This window comes from Aphis gossypii, chromosome 3 (genome assembly GCF_020184175.1).
Source record: "Aphis gossypii isolate Hap1 chromosome 3, ASM2018417v2, whole genome shotgun sequence".
NCBI classification, from domain to species: Eukaryota; Metazoa; Arthropoda; class Insecta; order Hemiptera; family Aphididae; genus Aphis; species Aphis gossypii.
This window is the reverse complement of record NC_065532.1, coordinates 46,418,237-46,439,244: the sequence shown is the minus strand read 5'-3', so window position 1 is coordinate 46,439,244 and position 21,008 is coordinate 46,418,237. Positions and strand designations below refer to the sequence as shown.

The 21,008-nt window shown below is 28.4% G+C and overlaps 2 protein-coding genes across 4 annotated transcripts in view; one reads left to right on the top strand and one right to left on the bottom strand.

The window, feature by feature from the left end:
- The first annotated feature begins 1,038 nt into the window (after positions 1 to 1,038).
- Positions 1,039 to 21,008, top strand: part of LOC114122236 (ly6/PLAUR domain-containing protein 6B-like) — a 65,660-nt gene continuing 45,690 nt past the window's right edge. The window contains exon 1 of one of the 3 annotated variants that reach the window (XM_027984835.2): positions 1,039 to 1,332. The gene's annotated coding sequence lies outside the window, so the exon portion shown is untranslated. Of the gene's footprint in view, positions 1,333 to 13,884; positions 13,972 to 21,008 lie in introns of those variants that run through there. The other 2 variants (XM_027984838.2, XM_027984839.2) reach the window with 2 other exon arrangements.
- LOC114122235 (aminopeptidase N-like) lies at positions 5,903 to 13,795 on the bottom strand. The gene is made up of 12 exons (XM_050205045.1): positions 13,197 to 13,795; positions 12,853 to 13,008; positions 9,923 to 10,210; positions 9,634 to 9,814; positions 9,300 to 9,538; positions 8,987 to 9,170; positions 8,588 to 8,786; positions 8,238 to 8,515; positions 7,931 to 8,115; positions 7,689 to 7,859; positions 6,910 to 7,138; positions 5,903 to 6,324 (listed from the first exon to the last, which is right to left on the bottom strand). Exons 1-12 carry the CDS (start codon positions 13,640 to 13,642, stop codon positions 5,983 to 5,985), a joined length of 2,898 nt encoding a protein of 965 aa, XP_050061002.1. The 5' UTR covers positions 13,643 to 13,795; the 3' UTR covers positions 5,903 to 5,982.

Genomic DNA, 21,008 nt, shown 5'->3' with positions numbered 1-21,008 from the left:
ATAAGCGTCTCTTGAATTAAATAGGTCAAAATAAATAGATAAGGTTAGTATAATAGGTTAAATTAAATAAATTAAATAGGTTATAAATACAAATAGATAAAAATTAATTGTATTATTATGAAATACTTTGAATGTGATTTAAATCCAATTTCCAATTTAATGTAGTATACAGTACGTTAAAGTTTTGGAGTTTTTTTATTATCCGTACAAAGTGTTTTCCGAAAAAAAGCCACATTATTGCAACAAATGGTTTCTTTCCTCTCCTCGGGATCTAAAATTGCTGCACATTTTCTCAAACGAATAATAAACTTTTTTTATTTTATAATGTTATATTTTGTACATTTAATTCATAATATTTGAAAATAACACTACAGAGAGTTTTAACGGAAGATCAACATTTAAATAATAAATGATATCACGTAACAAATATTTCCGGGAAATGTAGTGTTCACGATCAAAACGGGGGCGGAAGGATAAGGTGAACGAAGAAAATGAAAGTTTTTGATGTATAGGATTTTCCGGACAAGTTAATATTTGGTATCAAGGTGGTGATGGTGACGGCGATGGATATATTGGGCGGACCGAGACAGCTGAAGTTTAACTTTTCAATATTTGCGTTGCTCCGTAGTTTCTCTTAAAAATAATAATAATATATAAATAATAATAAAACAATTTCGAAACCGCTGCACAGTATAAGAGATGACAGCTAATCTCGTCTCAATTTATCTTCTGCTATAGGCTTAAAAGATCGGTTTGACCCAAAAAACATTCGGATCACGTGCGTATTATATTTGCGTGTGTGTGTGTGTGTGTATAAGAGAAAGGATGTGGTCTGTGGAGCACAGTCGGTTGGCGGAGTGACGGCGGAGATGGCAGTGGTGGAAAACCAAAACGAGTGGTGATGAGGTGCGCCCGTGGTAGATAGGTTCATGGCGCGGTGGCAGTCAGCGGTAAGGGGTGACCGTGGCGCACCGAGGGGGGTTGCGTCGCGGATGGCTAGCGAGGGTGTAGCGGTAAATTTCTCGCTTTTCCAGGGCTCCGTACATCGCAGTCGCCGACCACGTCCGCGTCAAAGCGGTCCTGCAGTGCGTTACAACCACCACGTTCGCCCATCCACTGGAATAACACAATACTTGAGCGTAAGTACAGTTTTTCGGGAATCGTGACGAAAATACTATTTATATAATACTGATATATTATACGGTGGACAGCGATCTGTCGTAGTTTTTATTATCGAAATTATTATTTTTTGCCGTCCGTCACGACAGTTGCGTGCTGTATAGTCGTCGTCCGACCGGAAACATCGACGGCCTCACAAACATCAACGAAACAGTGAGTATATAATGATCACAAAAATATTAGGTACACATATCGGTACATTTTATTGGTACCTATTGGAAAAAAAAAACGATAATAATAACACTATTTCCACTCCAAAATACCACACCAACTGTATTAAAGTCCTATATTATAATATTATCGTTAATTATTTTACACTTGAATATTATTACGATATCGTCGTGTGTATAGATAGGTACTCGACATCGCAATAATTATGGTCACGCACTTGTCATAATAACGTTAATAATATTATTATTATTATTACACATAGTTGACGCATGGTTTGCTATCCGAGTGAGTGATGGCGATATATAATACTTACACCCACCTATTTATATTATAGTGGCTCATTAATTATTATAATCGATGTGTTTATTTTGGATAAACGTAAACGGAACGTCGTCACCGATAATGTTTGATACGGTGTTGTACCTCTGTAATGTATGCATATAACATTATAGCAACGGCTTATCAAATATCGACGAAACGCGTGTACACGTGTATAATATACGTATGATTATTATTATTGCGCATCTATATAGGAATACGACGTACTTTCTTCGATATATGCAAATGGAATTTGAGTTTCACAAATGGTTACCCCTCCTCATATTCCACCGATGGTTTTAAACCCACCGCTGTTAGTATGATATTTGCAATACTGTGTAATTAAACGCCTTACCTAACGAATATTCGCCGTACCGCGCGAATATAAAATACATTTTACATTATTGCGCACTAATTTCGTCGAGATTCATAGGTAATAATAATACATAAATATTATAATAATATATTGTTCCCGTTTCGCGACAACAATAATAAATAATCGTGTGTTCTACATTTTCGAGGAGTATTTTCCTTTCCAAACGACAGAATGGATTATTACATTTTTTTTTTTAAATTTCACAAAGTTGGGGTATAATCGTTGTTAAGTGTACTAAACGTCATTGTGTAAACGTTTAGAAAAATATTTCTCCTTTACGTTGAATCTAGTTGGCTAAGATTTCGCGTTCCTGCAGGTACTTTTATTACTTTCGCGTAAAATATTTTAATTTATACACGAAAACACTGCAGATGACTGAATTCGATCAAAATAACATACAATTTTAAATATGTGCATACGCACTATTCGTATTTTATTTTAAGATTACTGTCATTCGGACAGTTATAAAATTACAATATATAGAGAAGAAAAAACAATAAATACATAAACACAAGTAAACTATTAGTTTTTTTGCGTTATGGTTATATTATAAATAATTGTAAAAAATTGAAATAATTATTTCAATTAATATATTAAAAAAATAATAAAAATAGAACTTTATAATATAAATATATTATTATAGATTTAATTTTTAACGTATTGTTTTTATAGAAGTACTTTGTACATATCCTTCCATATCCAACACAAGCTTAAAGCTATTTTTATGGGGACAGGTAATAGTCTACAACGCAAAAAATTTATTACAATACTTAACAATATCATAAAAACATTTTTTCCTCATATGCTTTTAAGTATATTACAATTCTTATTTTTTATGTTATAGCTCAAATTTAAATTTGAATAGTTTTTTATCATGCGCTGTCAAAAATATGTCATCCTTATTTCAATGGTATAATTTAAATTTGAATGAATTGATAATTAATAATTCTAAAATGACAATAATGAACGTAAATGAACTAATCACGATAACTGATAAATTATAATGTAATTAACTTGAAGTTACAACTTGATTTAATTTTATTATCCAACAGGTTTACAAAGTTTTTATTTACAGTGTGTATACTTTATCTGTTAAGTTTTAATGACGATAATCTTCGAACTTTTAAGAAATTTAATAAGGGAGAATTCTAAATATCTCTAAATTATAAATATAAACACCATTCATTTTTTATATAAAAAACAACAGAAAATAATGTCTTTAGAACTTGATGAATGCACAAGGACATTTTTTTTAATGTACACAATATAAATCAGAAATATAACTGCTTTTGAAAGTATTGATTTATTACAAATCCCCTTGTACGATCTTTATTTATTAGTTTTTGAAACATTTATAAAGACTAGAAGCGCGGCCAAAAGAGGTTATGAGCTAATAGTAGTTATTATAAATACGTTATAATAATAAAGTCCATTATACGTTTTAAATGCTGGATAAAGAATATTATTATATTTTAATAGAAGTATTTTATAAATAATTTATTTATAACCATAAACTGTAATTTAAATTACATTCACTCTTCAAAAATGTAATTATTTCATTATCAATTTCATTAATTACCAATAACAGTCTACTGAATTTTAAAAATTACAAAAATGTATGATGATATAACAATATTATACTAATTGCATTTAACTTAATATACATAGTCGCTCAAAGCATACACATTTCGTAACTTGACAAGCCATAAACTTATAAAATACGAAAAAGCTGACTTACGTATTCAGTGCAAATCACAACGGCGTATGATCATAATATTGAATATTATTATAACTACATAATAATATTATGCAAGATAAGTATTGAGAAACTGATCACACGACTGTGGTGTAGCTATTTAGCCTACACATAACGCCGTGTGATTATTATTTTATTACCGAAGTACATACATTTAAGTATTTAACTAACAGTTTTACATTCTGGCATAAAATATGTATGCTATAATATACCCAACTTAAATATGACATACATAATACACACTGTTCAAAGGAAAACGCAATTTTAATTTGACTGCTTAGACGCGATGTCAATGTGATAATATAATCGGTACGTCACTGAACTGCTTTTTATAACACTCAGCTACAACTCTATCGGCTAATCCGATTTTTGTTTCATAGGAAAAACACCAATATGAATTGTTCTATCCAAATCGTACTTAAACCTTCGTCACAAATATAGCTAGGTAGATATTTTTCTACTAAAAGTAATTTTTAGTTATCTGCAATATTTAAATTTAATGTTTCATTAGATAGTTGATGTTTATTTTATTTTACTCTAATTTATACTGTAATTAATAAAATACTTACTAAGCCATAGTATTGTGAATTCATGGAATCTTTATGGTCTTTTAATGTGTAAAACTCTAAATACGAAAAACCTAGTTGTTTATAAACCTAATAAAATGGAATTAAAACGTTAACTATAGTTATTTAATTTAGTTTTAATATTGTATATCATAGACAACACTACTATTTTTTTAGGTTTTATAACTAACCTGACCTAACATTAAGGGTTTTTACCACTATACTTTAAATATGATATTCAAAAATTAAAATTGCTTTACAAGTATAATAAAAAATCAATTTTATTGATTGTAATCTTAATTTTAAAAAGGCTTTATTAAAATAACTAATATTTTTATTCACCATTCATTAATATCATAAATTATATAACATGTTATAATTATTATAATATTTATATTCTTCTGTACAAGTGAATTTTAAATAAATTGAATTTATTTTAAATATCGTAAAAGTAAAGTTTTACAGTTTTTAAAAACTACAATTGAATAAAATCTATTGTGTCTTCAATATCGTTTTAGAAAAAAATATTTCTGAAATGATAAATTTTCCTATAAATTTGATTAATCACTTCACTATCACTGATGTGGATTTTATTCGAACAAAACAAAATTAACTTTATAAAAATATAAATATACGTGTTTCAAATTATTCATTTTGATCTTACCCTTAAATACACATTCTTATAATATTATAAAGTAATCATTGTTCAGATATGGAGTGACTTACCTTAGGAGAGTTGCGAGTCGATTGTTAATAATTTTGCGTATAATATTGTGTCATGTTGCATAAAACTACCTTTATAACCATAGTCAGAACCCATTATGGATATCCATAAAGGGTAAAAGATTTTCCATGAAACACGAAAAGAATACCGTTTTTCCCATTCCTCAACTACTTATATTGTATCTTTCATCCCTATTAACTCAATCTATTGTATAATTTTTAAGAAATATTATGTTAGGTTTCAAGTATACTACAAGCACTTTTTTATATATATAGAACCGTATACTTAGTATATACAATATTAAAAAAAAACCCGATATGAATAATTGTAATATTTTTTAGCTAAAAATGAGTGTTGAATATAAAAATTATAATTAATTAAAATCGTGCACAGTCAAATATAAATGGTGATTATATAATATATATTATTATATGTACGAAACCAAATATATACTTTGACCCACAACATTAATGTAGTGATGAATGTTTGAAATATGAATTGAATGATAAACCGTTGCAAACAAAAAAACGATCTTGAACGTAGACGGGCTGATCACACTCGTATATTGTTTTATAATTATAAATTATATTACAGTGATTTATTTTATTATTAATAATACATTATTAACTATAAATAGGTAATAGCTTAAAATCGATCTAAATATTTTAAAAATGGCTTTACGTATAGTAAAATTTAACAAACTATACGAAAACGCTTCAAGACTTCATAATAGTTAATACCTATCACATTTATTTAATAAAATCTTACCGACAGGACATATTTTAAACGTTAGGTTTAAAAAATAATTATAATTATTATAAATATAATCTTTGTAATTTCAAATACAACATGAATACAGTCATATCGTAAATTAGGATCTCATAATTCAATTTTACAAAATGAACGTTTTAGTCAATACTGTTAAGACCGTGAGTTGTAAAATCACAAGACTGCTGTACGTATTCAAAGTAGCACTGGATGGTTTTGAAGTAGTGGTCGGTTGATGACCCGTTACAGGAGAAACAGTAGTACCAGTTGAAGAGCCCGTTGTGGGCTTTGGTGTGGGGTCTTCTACTATCTCGGGTTCTTTCTCACCGTACGTCGTCGCCCATGAGCTAATTCCAACGGAATAACTATCGAACCACGCCAAATTATGGTCGACCTTTTTATATGATTCTTCAAACGACGGTCGTACGGAAGCACGAAGTGTTGAATTGTTCTTCAAATTTTTTATCTAAAAGTAAAATTAAATAATTAACAGATTTATAATATGGTCCCGGATTGTATTCGTTTGTAATCATAAGTCACCGATTGATATCTACTTTTTATCTACGATTATCAATTCAGGTTCGGTGGTTTTCTCGTCATTCGATTTGCCGAATATTAAGTCGCATCTCACATATCAATATAATTAATTTAACTCTCTCCCTGTTTAATGTATTAATTTACTATACCTATTTTGTATTAGCCTGTGTTACGATATATCCATCAAAAATAGAGATAACTAGCTACCTAGTCATTTAATTATTATCAATTAATCAGTATTTTTATCGGGTCCGCTTACTACCGAAACAACCGTATAGGACGGACAGTGTCAAGATGGTTTAAGAGAGAACATTGAATCCAGCTAAATAATACGATTTCTGTAAGACCACTTTAGCAGTATAATAGCATAACATCCTAATTTATTAAATTTCTCGTCAATAATAATATGTAGATAAGTTGTTCTGTCGTTAATACAGACCTACTTGTTGTGTACAAAGTTTTATTGTTTATATTTTTTGTCTTTTACGATTTTTCTATGATTTTCAAGACTTACATTTTCGATATCTTTGTCATTCGTCATCTTGGTAGCAAGGGTGGAATAAATATTTGTTACAACGTCTTCACCGGTAGCTAGCTGATCCAAAGTTTTGTTTATATTGGTTGACAGAAATTCGTACAACACACTGAGACCCAATGGAGTCGTTGATATTGAAGATACGATAGAGCTAATGTCGTTTTCTTTGATCGGTCCTCCGGGTCCATCTAGAATATGGTTTATAAGCCTGAAATCAAATATAATCACTCAGAATTAATTACTTACGTGTAGGTAAAAGGAACCCAGGATTCAAACATCGATAATGTTAACATGACGTTACAGAACACAATTAAATTAACTCGTACTATATATTTATGATTGCTACCTACTCTTATGTATTGTCAATATTTTATTTTTTTAATGGCCGACCCTACCATATTATAAGCAATTAAGTAAAACTGTAAATTCAGTTGATACTTTATATATTTATTTTATTTTAAAAGTGAAATAATATATAAATAATTATTAACACCAAGGATATTATTCTCATTTTTCATTATGATTTACGTCAATATTGTTCTATAAAATTAAATGTTCACAAAGAATGCACAGTCAGGCGTATTAAAATTAAATTTGACACGTAATACGTGTACATTATAGATACAAGTAACAAATTATTGTAAAAAGACACTCGAAGTTATTAACGCAAAAGGGAAATATTGAAACAGACAGTTTAAAGCGTTACTTTTTTGTCACTCAAAGGTAATAATGTTGACAGCAATAAGTAAATAACGTACTCGGATAATTGTGTCCTGTTAGTAGAACATCCTAAAGCGAACTCAGCGGAATATTTTTCCGAGATTGATTTTGTGCTGCTGTACAACGCAAACATGTTGTTAAATACCGATGAATTGTTGCTGTTCTTCACTCCGACGCAGAAAGCCGCGTCCTTGATATCGGCAGGTATTCTGTACAGCACAATAATTTAAGTTAGTTATTTCCGCGATGATCAAAGCAATGCTGGCATATAGTTACTTACATCTCTCCTTTTTGCCATTTGTTGAAGTATTCCTGTGCCTTCTTCGTACAATCTTTGTTCTCCAACTTACACGCCCACTTGGAGAACGTTTCCCAAGCGCTCAACACTTTAAATTCGGTGTTGTTTTTCGCCGCGAGGTCTTCTAGATTTCTATATACGATACCGGCCAAGCTACTGACGTGAGACTGAATGCAAAAAATTCAAAACGCTTATAATATCACTACTCGTTTACTAATACATATTATTAATATTATAATTGCGCAAAGTCTGCAGATTATCGACTGGATTGAAATTTACACGTGCATACCTTTAAGTCTTCATATCCTTTGTCGCTGCGGGGCATGCGCTCTAACAAGTACGCGAAGCCGTTCATCGCCGAATACCACGGTGTAATGTCGTTTTCGTTTTTCAGATATTTGGACAAGTTCAACGGCACCGAATAATCTAATTGGCCAGACCTTGCCAAATTGAACGCATCGTCTATTAGCTGAGCGCGATTGAGCACGTGGATACTACTGGGCGAATCGTTCAGCTGCTTTATAAGCGCCACCCAGTTGTCGATATCGTAGTTTACTCTGTACAAACCTAATCGATAGACAGATCGTTTCGACATCGATTATTGTCCTTCGGCGCTGAACGCGTCACGTTAATACTTACCGATTGATTGTATGTTGAATATGTACCAATCTATATCTCTGGGGGCCGGAAAAACGGTCGACGCATTTGTTTTGTTCGTCCAAACGGACGGTTGAGTGTAAGTGAAATTTTTGCTTGCACTGGTTGTGTACGTGAGACCAATGTGCCATGCGGCCGTTTCGTTAATGTTTCCGGCGGTCTTATTGACGTAAAATTGGCCCTACATAAATTTCGAAAAATAAATACAAATACAAAACACTTTTGGATACATTTTTGTGGCATCATAATATTTACGGGGTAGTTTTGTCTGAGAAAAACACATTATTATTATCGTATCAAATTATACCTTATTATACATATGTGTTTGAACTAATTTTAAAACTGTTTTTAATGATATAATGATGGTTTTTGTTTTATTACTTGAGTCACTAAAAATGTATTTATTGTTGCGTTTCTCGTGATATTCAAAACCGGATATCCCGATTGTAAAGTCCAATTTGACATGAACTCATGGACTGTCAAGTTATTTCCAATTTCATAGTCATGGTCGAATAAAACACTGTCGAATGATGAAAACAAGTCTGAAGGCTCGGCTATACTTTTACTGCAAAATATTTAATCCAATAATTATTTTTTACAAATTATATGCAACACATACAATAAAACGTGAAACAAAATTTTTTTTATCTAAACAGTAGGTGCTTAAGTTAAACCGTATAAATTTATTATTTACCTGAGTTTGTTTAAATACTCTTGAAGGGATAATTGAAATAGATCTTCGGTAACCAAGTACTTCAACATTCTCAAAACGGATGCCGCCTTGCTATACGATATGGTATCAAATACATCTTCGATCTCTTCGGTAGTTTTTACAGATGCAGTTATTGGATGTCTGGGTGTCTGGTCGTATGCTAATGAATTTTGAAACGCTTCGACCACGAACAGTTCTTCCATCGACCAACTGGTCCTCACCTATACCAATAATAATGCCAAACGGGATTTAAACATTTCATTGTACAACATAGACCAAACGTGTGAAATTATAAATCATATTTAATTGTAAGTACCATGCCGGTGGCGAAGTATTGAAAGTACCGTGCGAAACCCTCGTTCAGCCACAAATAGTCCCACCATTTGCAAGTCACTAGATCACCGAACCATTGATGGGTGAACTCGTGTTGTACAACTTCTGAGGATCGAATTTTCATTCTTGCTTTCGAATCACTTGGCACCAGCAGAAAGCTCTCTCTGTGCAAAAACACGACACGATTATAAAAAAATTAATTTTTTTTTAGAACGAAACGAACTGATGAACTGATAAGTTTCTTTTTCATAGTTAATTCAATTTCACTTTACCGGTAAGTGTTGATTCCCCAATTTTCCATCGCGCCGGCACTGAAATCAGGTATTGCCAGCAGATCCATTTTGGGAAGCATGTAATCGATTTTCGTGTATTGCTCCAGTACTTTTAAGTGTTTAGGAGCTTCTTTCGCTATGTATTCAGTTTGGCCTATCATTTCTTCGTGTGTGTAAACTGTTATTATTGATTCATTTTTATCTGCAACGAATTCTCCCACGTATATAGCTGTCAAGTAAGTAGGTATCACCGGAGTTTCTTTGAAGTAAACTGTGTTGTTATCTGGACTGTAATTCAAATTATCGAAATTTTATTTTTTTATACAACTGCAATTAAATTCAAAAGCATTTACTGTTTACGGTATTATTTTAAATGTTATCTTATCCAACAAAGCATATTTTTATACTCATTCGTATATTATAGCAATATTATAGTTTTTAATTAAATCTCTTAACAGATAAGTATTAGTACAAATATTACATGCAAATATCACGTCATTTTTGTTCAATTTATGTTTTTGTTGTTACATAAGAACCTTTAAAATTTTTAAGGCTAACCAAACAAAGCAAATCATATCAAAACTACAATACTGTAATTCTAACTTAAATTCCCAATTGCCGATATAATTAAGTAATATTTGGAGTTACTTATTACTGATTTATGTATAATCTCGATAATTTATCAGTGCTACTATATTTATAAAATGTGTTGCAGATATAAAATATTGAGTACCTAAAAATTAAATTGACCCAATTCTTACAACAGCATAAAGATGTTAAAAGTTATTATTTTTTTTTTGTGTGTATATATTTTTCCGTACAACTAATTGATTGTTAAAATATTTCATGGTTACGTAAAATAATGAGTCACATAATAGAATATTTTTATCAAGAATGTTGATTAACATCATTATAGTCAATATAATTTATAATTATTTTGGCTTGTTTTATTGAATGACAATGGACATATTAATTTTTATAAATATTATGTTCAATTGTCGAAAATAACGTGAAAACATTTATTTTTCTCTATAAATGCCGTACCTCTGTAGATGTCGGAGTTGGTAAATTGCATCCCCCAAAAAAGGTCATTGTCATATACTATGTAAATTGCGGTCCGTGTACTTTTAAAACTTACGTAAAATGCGTCACGAGTATATTTAAAATGTACATACATTTCGGCCTGGAATATTCCGATTTCAGGTCGGCTATACAATTTAAAAATAAGTATTAATATTATCTATAATATCAATCGATGTGATGTGTTACACAGTTAAAACGTGTAGCTGTTTTTCATTTTTTTTTTTTTTTTTTTTGAAATTTAATGATATCAATATTTGTATAGAAAGTTTTAAAGATCACAATCATTCACAAATTTCAAAACCAATAATAAATTGACAGAAACTTAACAACAATTTAAAAAGAAAAGCCTTGGACGTAATTCTTTAACCCTTTAGCGATTAGTGGTAACCGTATTTACCACTAGGTTTTTTTGAGGGAAGTTATGAAAAACATAATTTTTGACACCCTAATAAATATATAAATTGGAAAATATAACTTTTTTTTATCTGAAGTAAGCATAAAATTATGCTCTTTAAAAAATGTTTAGGTAGGCATATTATATAAAAATATACGCAGGCCGCAATTTAAATAAAAAATTGGAAATGGGACGCTATGTATTTAGGTATTTTATAATTTTTAAAATCATTAAAAATAGATCGACATTTTAAACTTATAGACTATTGTTCGGAAGTACATAACATACAATATTATTCATTTCGCTAGACTCTTGCGTATTACGAATGGAAACATTTAATACCATGTTTAAATTATAAGTATCATTTAGGCTCTGTACGCGAGGTACAGTCAAAGAAAAATCATAAACGAATAAAAAATTTGAGTAATAGAAAAGAATAATTGAAAGGTTATGACGTCAAAAATTATAATAGGTATGTTTTTAAATCATACAATAAATTATGAATTGTCATATAATTATTACAGCTAATAATACGTACATAATAAGTGCATTATATTTTATTAGATTATAAAATAAATATTGTTATTTTTTACGTTTATTTAAAGGGGTGGGACTAAATGTCTATTTTCATTCTTAGTGTGTCTCAGTTGTAATATATAAATTTATATAGGTATTATAATTGTATATAAATCCATATGAAAACAATAAATTTAACTGAACACAAAGTATTAATCGACAATTATTAGATATCGCATTATTGCTATAAGCTTATAAGCACTCGATAGATATTATTCATTCAATATACACATGCATTACTCAGTGTACTTGAAAAATATACTGGTTTTAGAGCAAACCGCACAAGTATCTTTTGCGTTTCAATATGGCCTCTACCTATCATGCAAATAAATAATTATCAAGTATCTCGTACAGTTATATCACACCTTTGTATTAAATTATTGAGCCCAATAACTTATAATAAATAATTATAACCACAATGTAATATTATGGTATGCACACGAATGTGATGTATTAATTTTTCAAGTGTGTCCTGAAATGATTATTTTCAACAGAACTACTAATTATTCTAAAAATATCGAAAAATACATAATTGGGAAATAAAATGTAGGTATTCAAAATATTTCTGTTGAATAATTAAGGATTAAATATAATATATAAGTATTTCATATTTTCACTAACAGAATGGTAGTCACATATGGATACTTTTTTTATGGTGTGTTAAAAAAAATCACTTAAATACGTAAACTCAATTGATCAGATCATATTTTTGATACGTTCGTTAAAAAAAAAAATGTTATCTTAATTGTAAATCAAAGTATTAAATGCGTCTTGAATATTAGTATGGGTTCACGTACTAATTTTGATTGTCATTCATACATTGTAATATTAGGTGTATGCTAAATACGCATTTAACATACATTTTAAAGGTCCTTACCCGCTCTCGGTTTTCAAGATCGGCATATTCGACAATGCTATCATATCCTTTGGTACCACCACCGATATGTTGAACGGAACCTTATATTTGGGTTCGTCGTAGCACGGGAACGCTCTCCTAGCGTACGTCGGTTCAAATTGCGTCACGACCAACCACCTGTTAGTAAACAGAACAAGTATAGTCAAAAAAAAAAAAATTCTCTTAAGAGTTCGCCATTGTGCGATAATTCACTCGGAGGGTTTCCTCTTAAAAATAAAAATTCAGCATTTTAGCGTGTAGGCCATATAATAATAATATGAAATTTACAAATAACAATAACGACGATAACATTTAGAGGTTCTCACTTGGTCTCTCCGCCTTCAGTGTACGAGCTCTTGTACAGACCAGTCATGTCTTCTCGAATTTTCCCCTCGTAATTAATAGTCAAGAGCAAATTTTTACCCGCAGGCACAAACTTGTTCAATTGAATTTCAAACTGTTCGTTGTTGGTTAAATACACTAAGTCTTTTATGTCTACTTTCTTTGGGGTGTCTACAGTCACGATTGATACGTTATTCACGGTTAGGTCTTTGAGATTTAACGTCACTTTTTCGACGTTTTGGGTTCCTGTTGTTATCGTTATGTTAGCCACGCCCGTGAAGGTCCAATTAGAAAAATTTGGTGCGAACCACAAAGCGTACGATATGGGACTCGTATTTTCTGGCAACCGGTACTCGGCAACAGGGTCTCCTTGTCCGCGAACCAGGGCGCACAGCAGCGCCGCTGATAGGATCGCGACGAATTTGAACATGATTAACACCGAAAACTTATGTCTAATGATGGATTTTGCGTAACACACGTAATGACGACAGTAACGAATACCGTGGAACTCCTGATACGACTCGGCCACGGCCTGAACGAATATGAACACAAACCATCATCGCCCGAGTACTGTTTTGTCGCCGTGTGTAGTGGCCTCTCTTATCTTATCTTTTCAAGTGTGGTGCGATAGCGGTGTTTTAAGAGGACGTCATACCCTACATATGTGTGATCTCCGTCTTACAAACGGACAACATATCAAATTGGCGTTTAACAATTCCAATTGTGTGCTCTTACCGAATCTTAATATCAAACTCAAAGGTAAGAACATTATTTCTGTTGAATTTTTGCGATATTTTAATTTTTGAACGAATAACGAGTGTATGTAAAATTGTACTAATTAAAAATGCTCACAGCTCGATTAAAACTTGAAATATCATTTAACCCTCCACCTTTCACACAAAAAATACAGTTAATGTTTTTACATTTAAGTTTCTTGAAAAGTAAATTTAAAAAGTTACAGTAAATCAAATAAAATTGTAACTTTTGAATATATATTTGGTAAGTTATGCGTTTGTAAGATGGAAACGACACATACGATGACGACGTCCTCGGATAAATTTAAATCAGAACCGCAAGTACGCGTTGACGATTTTTACTAATACCAACGGTTCGTCCTTGCAACATGGCAGGTATAGGAGAGTGGGGTAATTCCGTATAAGAGATAAAACTGTACGATAATATTTTTTAAATATTAAGTCAGTATATAAATATAAAAATTATTGATGTTCTTTTCTATAGCCATATTATGTTAATACTTTATTTAATAATTTTTTTAATCATTTATAGATAACCATTAATCATACTAGTACAATACATTTTCGATCAAGTACCCTATATTATCAAATGTATTTAGCCACTAAATTGTTTTTATATTTATGTTAAATATAAACATACTTAAAAATCGTTTGAAATAGATAAATGCCAACTATTTTAATTTAACTAAAATAAAGAAAAGATAATTTTACTTTACAATTTGAATAAAGTTTTTAATTCTTTTCTTTCAATTACTGAACCTTATTACATTTTTATTTAATTCAAAAGGCTCCGTTTATAAATATTATTGTGTTATTAGTACAGAAAAAAAATACATATGCAAGTAGAATTTTGGCTTATCGTATTTTATAAATTCGAACAACTATAATTATGTTTCAACTAAAACTTATAGAACTTTAACCCGTGGGTGGATAAAACTATTTTTGACTACTCTCGAAAATTTGTATAATATTATCATGTCAGTCATGTCAATGTTAACATTTTAAATTTTGAGCATAACAATAAATGTATTGATTTTATGTTTTTTTTCTATCTATTATTAAATTTTGAGACAATAAAAAAGCTTCTATTTTCAACTTTGAGAGTAATTTTTAATAACTATAGTAAATTGAATCTAACAATTGCGTTAGGAGTTAAAATTAGTTTTATGTTAATTTCCTAGTACTTTTTAAGAAAACTAAGAAAATAAAAACAAATTAACTTAAATCAAGAATCCTGATACTTAAATTGATTATAATGCAATTTAAATAACTAATATTAATTATAACTTTTGGTGGGAACATCGATTCTTTGGTCCTACACTACTATTATCAACTCTAGCTGACATCTTCATATTGTTCCGACATTTAATTTTTATTGCTAAGAAAAAAACAAATCGAACAATTTTGTAATAAGGCCAACAAATTTAAATATCCGAAATATGTTAAGTACACCATACTATTCCTTCGTGTATTCATTGGATGTGATAAAACTTTGACAAATAACATTGACAAAAAAAAAAAAATGAAAATCATGAAGTTTTTGAATGCAAATAACAAATTGCAACATATTGTTTCCATTTTTTTTAGATAACAACACTAATGCAAATGATATCGATGAAGCAGGTCAATTTTTTCTCATTTTCTATATAAAACTAAGAGTGTTTTAACTTAAAACTACGTTGAATAATTTACGATATAAGATTTTTGCTATCATTAATTGAAATGAAATAAGAATTTTGTACAAGCATATTTGAAACGCACAATGACCGTTCATTTGCAACCAATGGATCTATATTCAAATTATATTAATATCTTTGGTATTTGGTGAAATGTAATAAATGTAACACCATTAGATCCCCAAATTAAAAACTTTAGGAATTATGTTGTATGATTCATTTTATTATAGATTGATTGATCTTAATAAAAACAGAAAGAAATTAAAAAAAAAATAAAAACGTTTAAAAGCCTAACCTAACCAATTTTAAACTTCCATTGTTAATATCAATAATTAACTTTTATTAATAAACTCAACAATTTTGAAATCGATTTTGTAAAAAAATTACCTTTCTATACTTCATATTAAAATGCAAACATTGAACAAATTGGAAATAAAAATAAATTTAAAAGTACGTAGCAATTTCAAGAAATATTACAAGTAAAATATCAAAGATGACGTTCCGTATTTTTTATTACATTATCCAAAAATTAATAGAAATATTGTCTTGAAAACGATTTCTAAGAAATCCTAAGATACTTATATCTCTCAATTTAATAACCTTTTTTCTATTTATTAGAAAACAACATTATTTTTTTCAAATATAATATGCTTAATTGTAAGCTTTCACTTGCTAAGTTATGTTGTAACTACAAAATTGACCGATCGATAAAAGTTAAAGTTTTAATATTCTTAATATGAAATAGAAATACACACATGACTTAATACATATACATAACTTACAAAACTACGTATAGTAATAAATAAAATATTATACCATACGTTATTACAATAATAAAAATAAAAATAATTTTAAATTAAAAAAAAAAAAATCATAAAACTAATGCACATAAATTGACCAAATCATATAAGTAGACTATTTTATTCGCAAATTCATAAAATTCTTCGACACATAGTAAGTTATCACCAGTTTTTAAGATAAAAATTCTATTTTTAAGTTGAACAAATAGTATATTTTACTTATAACACTTAAAAGTATACTTTTTATTATTAATGATATGATCTTTTTTATGAAAAAATGAATTTCAGTTTATAAGTATAAGTAAATAGTTCTTTGATGTATACAGACAAACAGATATATTTTAATATTTTAAATCGTACAACTTAACTTTAAATCTCGTTCCTTTATTAGTTTTAAAAAAAATTATATTAAAATGAAAATCAGTTCTTTAAAGTTTGATCCTTTTAAATTTAGGTATGTTTAATACTCATGATTACAAAAAATAGTTCTCAGCTTCACAGTACGTGTCTCTCAGTAACTTTTACGCATAATCAAGCTAGCTTGTCTTTTGTACAACTGTTTGTCTTACAAACGGCAACACTTCATTATGTAGATATATACGACAAAAACCATACTTAATTATAAGTAATGTATTTACGAAGTAAACAAATAATGTTATACTTCTAAAACTTTAATTTAAAATATCGTTTTGATGCAACGAGTATCTAAAGGATCGTTTTCTAAAATTACTTCCGGGAAATGAATAAACTCAAGACTCTTGTGTTCAAATTATTTTTTTTTAACTTCTATAATCTTATAATACACAAAACTTTTCATCTTAAACAAGACATTTTGCAAGTTTGACTATTTTTGGTATAAAGCATTTTGATAATACTACATAGATCGTTTAATGTTTAAAAGACAAGCGATTTTAAACATTCCATGCTTTAAGTCTTCCAGGTCTCATGCAGTTAAAACTGCTAAAATTGAATTTGCAAACATTTAATGCAATTATTATAAGTAGATAAAAGGATACCTACTAAGAAATATGTACACAATTTAAAGTGCAAATAACTATCAAGTTTATAATCTCTATGGAATGCTAACATTATCTAAATAGTAAGGCTAAATAGCAAGTACTAAATATGCATATGATCTCTAAAGCCTGCCTATTGATACAATGCCATAACTAATTTGAAATATTTAACAATTATTATTGTTTAAAACTATAGTTACTTAGTAGCAAAATACCCATCATATGTGTAACATTAAAATATTCTACGAATTATATAGCTCATTAGTAAATTTTTATTTACATACTTGTATTATTCGGTCGTACAGTTGTTGAATACAAATATATCATAATCGATAACAATATATTATATGTATATATAATAGGCAACTTAAGACCGAGATTTATAACATTTTATAATCATGAAATTTTATTTGAAAATCTTAATAATAGAAAAAGTTCTTCGAACGCTTTTATGTTTCATGTTATTAGATATCAAACTAGATACAATTGTACTTTTGGTTTTTATCAACAATATATTTAACTATTTACCCATTGGCCATTATCTTTAATAACGATTTTCCATTATTGTTTTATTATATTTTTAAAATTTAACTTAAATTATAAATATAAATAAAATATAATATAATTATAAATAAAATTAAATAATACGATTATATATGCGTCATAGTATATCATACAATTTACTTGTTTGAAAAAAAATTGTTTTTAAGAATAACCAATAATTCACACATAATATTTATTTATTGATTAATACTGTAAACAGTAAAATTGTTTTTATGATCTCCTGCTTAGTACTTAAATAACTAAAGATTCTACCCAATTCAAAAAAAAAAATTAAAGAATATTGAAAATGACCAGTAATAATTTAAATTGGTTTATTTCATAAAATAATTATCAACTTTAATAAAAAAAAAGTATTATTTTTTTATAAGGTATAAATTGATTTAACTTGGAATAATAAAAGTAACAAAACAAAAATTTAATTAAAAAAAAAAGCATTTAATGAGATACAACTAAAATTAATATATACAACTTATTTAACTAAATTATGTATTTATGTTATACCATAACTTACATATTATGTTAAACAAAAAAATTTATTTTTGTTTGTGTCAAGTTATTTAATAACAATAAGTGTTTTTGCATTATAATAATATAATCTATTTTATCTAACGTTGTCAGTTACGAAAAGAATAATTAAAATTATGAAAATAATAATATATACATATAATCCATTAAGATACTAGTTATAAACTGAAAACCAATGCATTTAAACCCCATTTTAACAAAATAATGCCTTAAAAGTTTAAATATAATACAATGTAGGTGCAATACCTATATACTTATATATATATATTATATAATATTATAAATTTCGAACACAAAATAAATTATTTCAAATTGAATCTTTTTTAAGTGTAAGATTATACTTTATAATATACGATAATGACTATAATTCCAAAAACTATGTCCAAAAATAAGTATTCTAAGTAGGATCTTTATAGTCAAAACATGTACATTATTTACAAATACACATAAATTATTATGATATAATTAATATGTCCATATAATTAAATTATTAAATAACTATTTATAATTATAACTCGTTGGAACTGATATGTCAGTGTTATATACTGTAACTAATTGACAATTTAAAATATATCATTATACATAGAAAGTTAGGAAATTAAACATTTCACTTGTATAAAGACTTAAAACATTTATGATATATGTTTAAAATAATACCATTTAATTTTATCTACTCAATGTTGGTATTTTTAATTGAAATGGTTTAAACTTAAAACTTTATCCAAAAATAAACCAATATTATTTAACATTATAATACCACATGATATTTTTAATATGAGAATTGCATTTATGAAATTGAATATGTCATTTGATTTAGCATTATAGTAACCAATAGGGTCCTATTCTAATAATGTATCATCAGTAATGTTGCATTAGTTGATTAAAGAGAATTTCTACTGTCTTATCCAAACCATAGTGACTCTCGCCAGTTTTCGTATGTACAAAAACACTTTCAAACTATAAAAATGTGCATATGAATTATTTTTCAAACCACAATATCAAAAAATAAAAATATAATATGTATACGTGTGATCTCCTCCAATGTGACTCATTATTCCTGATAGCTTATAATATAGGTTATATTATAAGCTTAAGTACTAATAGTTTTATAGCTATTTTATGTATTTAAAATGTTTTTCTACATTTCCAATTTATCAAATTTTAATAATAAATTAACTAATTATACTCGGCGTATAAAATTAAATTCTTCTGGATTTATTGCTTCTTAAATTTCGTTAAATGTAAACTTCGCAAATTGTTGACACTATTATCTGACCAAATATAAAATACAAGTCTAAAATTATATCCAATAATAATAACTTTTTTTTTATGTAACCAATAAAAAAAACAAATAGTATTCGTTTTTCGTTAGCCGACTAATCTTTGCGTAACCACCCTTCTACCCCTTTTTACATGTAATTAATTTTAAAAATTGGCTTCAATGTGTATCTTTGAGTATTATAGTATATATTACCTAAGAACCAAATTTCAAAACTATGATTGCGATAGATTTAAGATTTAATTGTGGATCGTTTACCCTCTCTATCTCTCTTTTTCACACACATATACCACATTGCAATTTATTAATACACATATACATAAGTACATAACTACTACATCATATTACACATATGTTACCGTTAAAAACGTAAATTAAGGAATTAACGTTAACGGCTATACTGGTTAACGATATTTCCGATCAAATTAGACTACATACGGTATACCTAAACTTGGAATTAACATTAAAGTCCATTGTTTTAGGCAATATTTTTTTAAGTAGTATTCCAGTTTTTTCATCCTTAATTGATAAAAATGTTTATTAAATTTGTTTGTTGAATTAGAAACAGACCTGCGTTGTAAAATCGATTTATCTACTCGTTGATGACAATAACTTTCTTTCAAGCTCTATGACATGTCACAGATCCACAGTTTTAAGTAAAAAATACTGTCTATTGAATACATCTATATTGTAGGTATACAATATATATCACGGTAATGGACAGTTGATATTTTATTTTTACAACATTGACTGTATTGTCTGTCAGTACCTTACATAGCACTGATTGTAATGTATGTGTATAGAATATAACATACTCGTATATTCGTAATAACAGAAATACCTACGCATATTATAAAGGACCACCACCACGCCGTTAAAATATAATAAAACATAACATGATAAAAACCACATTCAAACCAATGATAAATTATAAATTATATTGTATTCATTAAAAAGATTTACTCACGTGTTCGACTTGGAATTGGCAATGTCTTATATAAAACCGAGGAGGGTAGAGACACAAAACACATTCGAAACAAATCACATACGTCTTACAATAATTAGTGTTTTCGGGGCTGAATGCCAAAATATCGGGCGTCAAAGCCACTTAGAAATATCGTTTATATATATATGTGTGTATGTGTGTGTGTACGTACACACAATAGTGTATGCCGACTTGG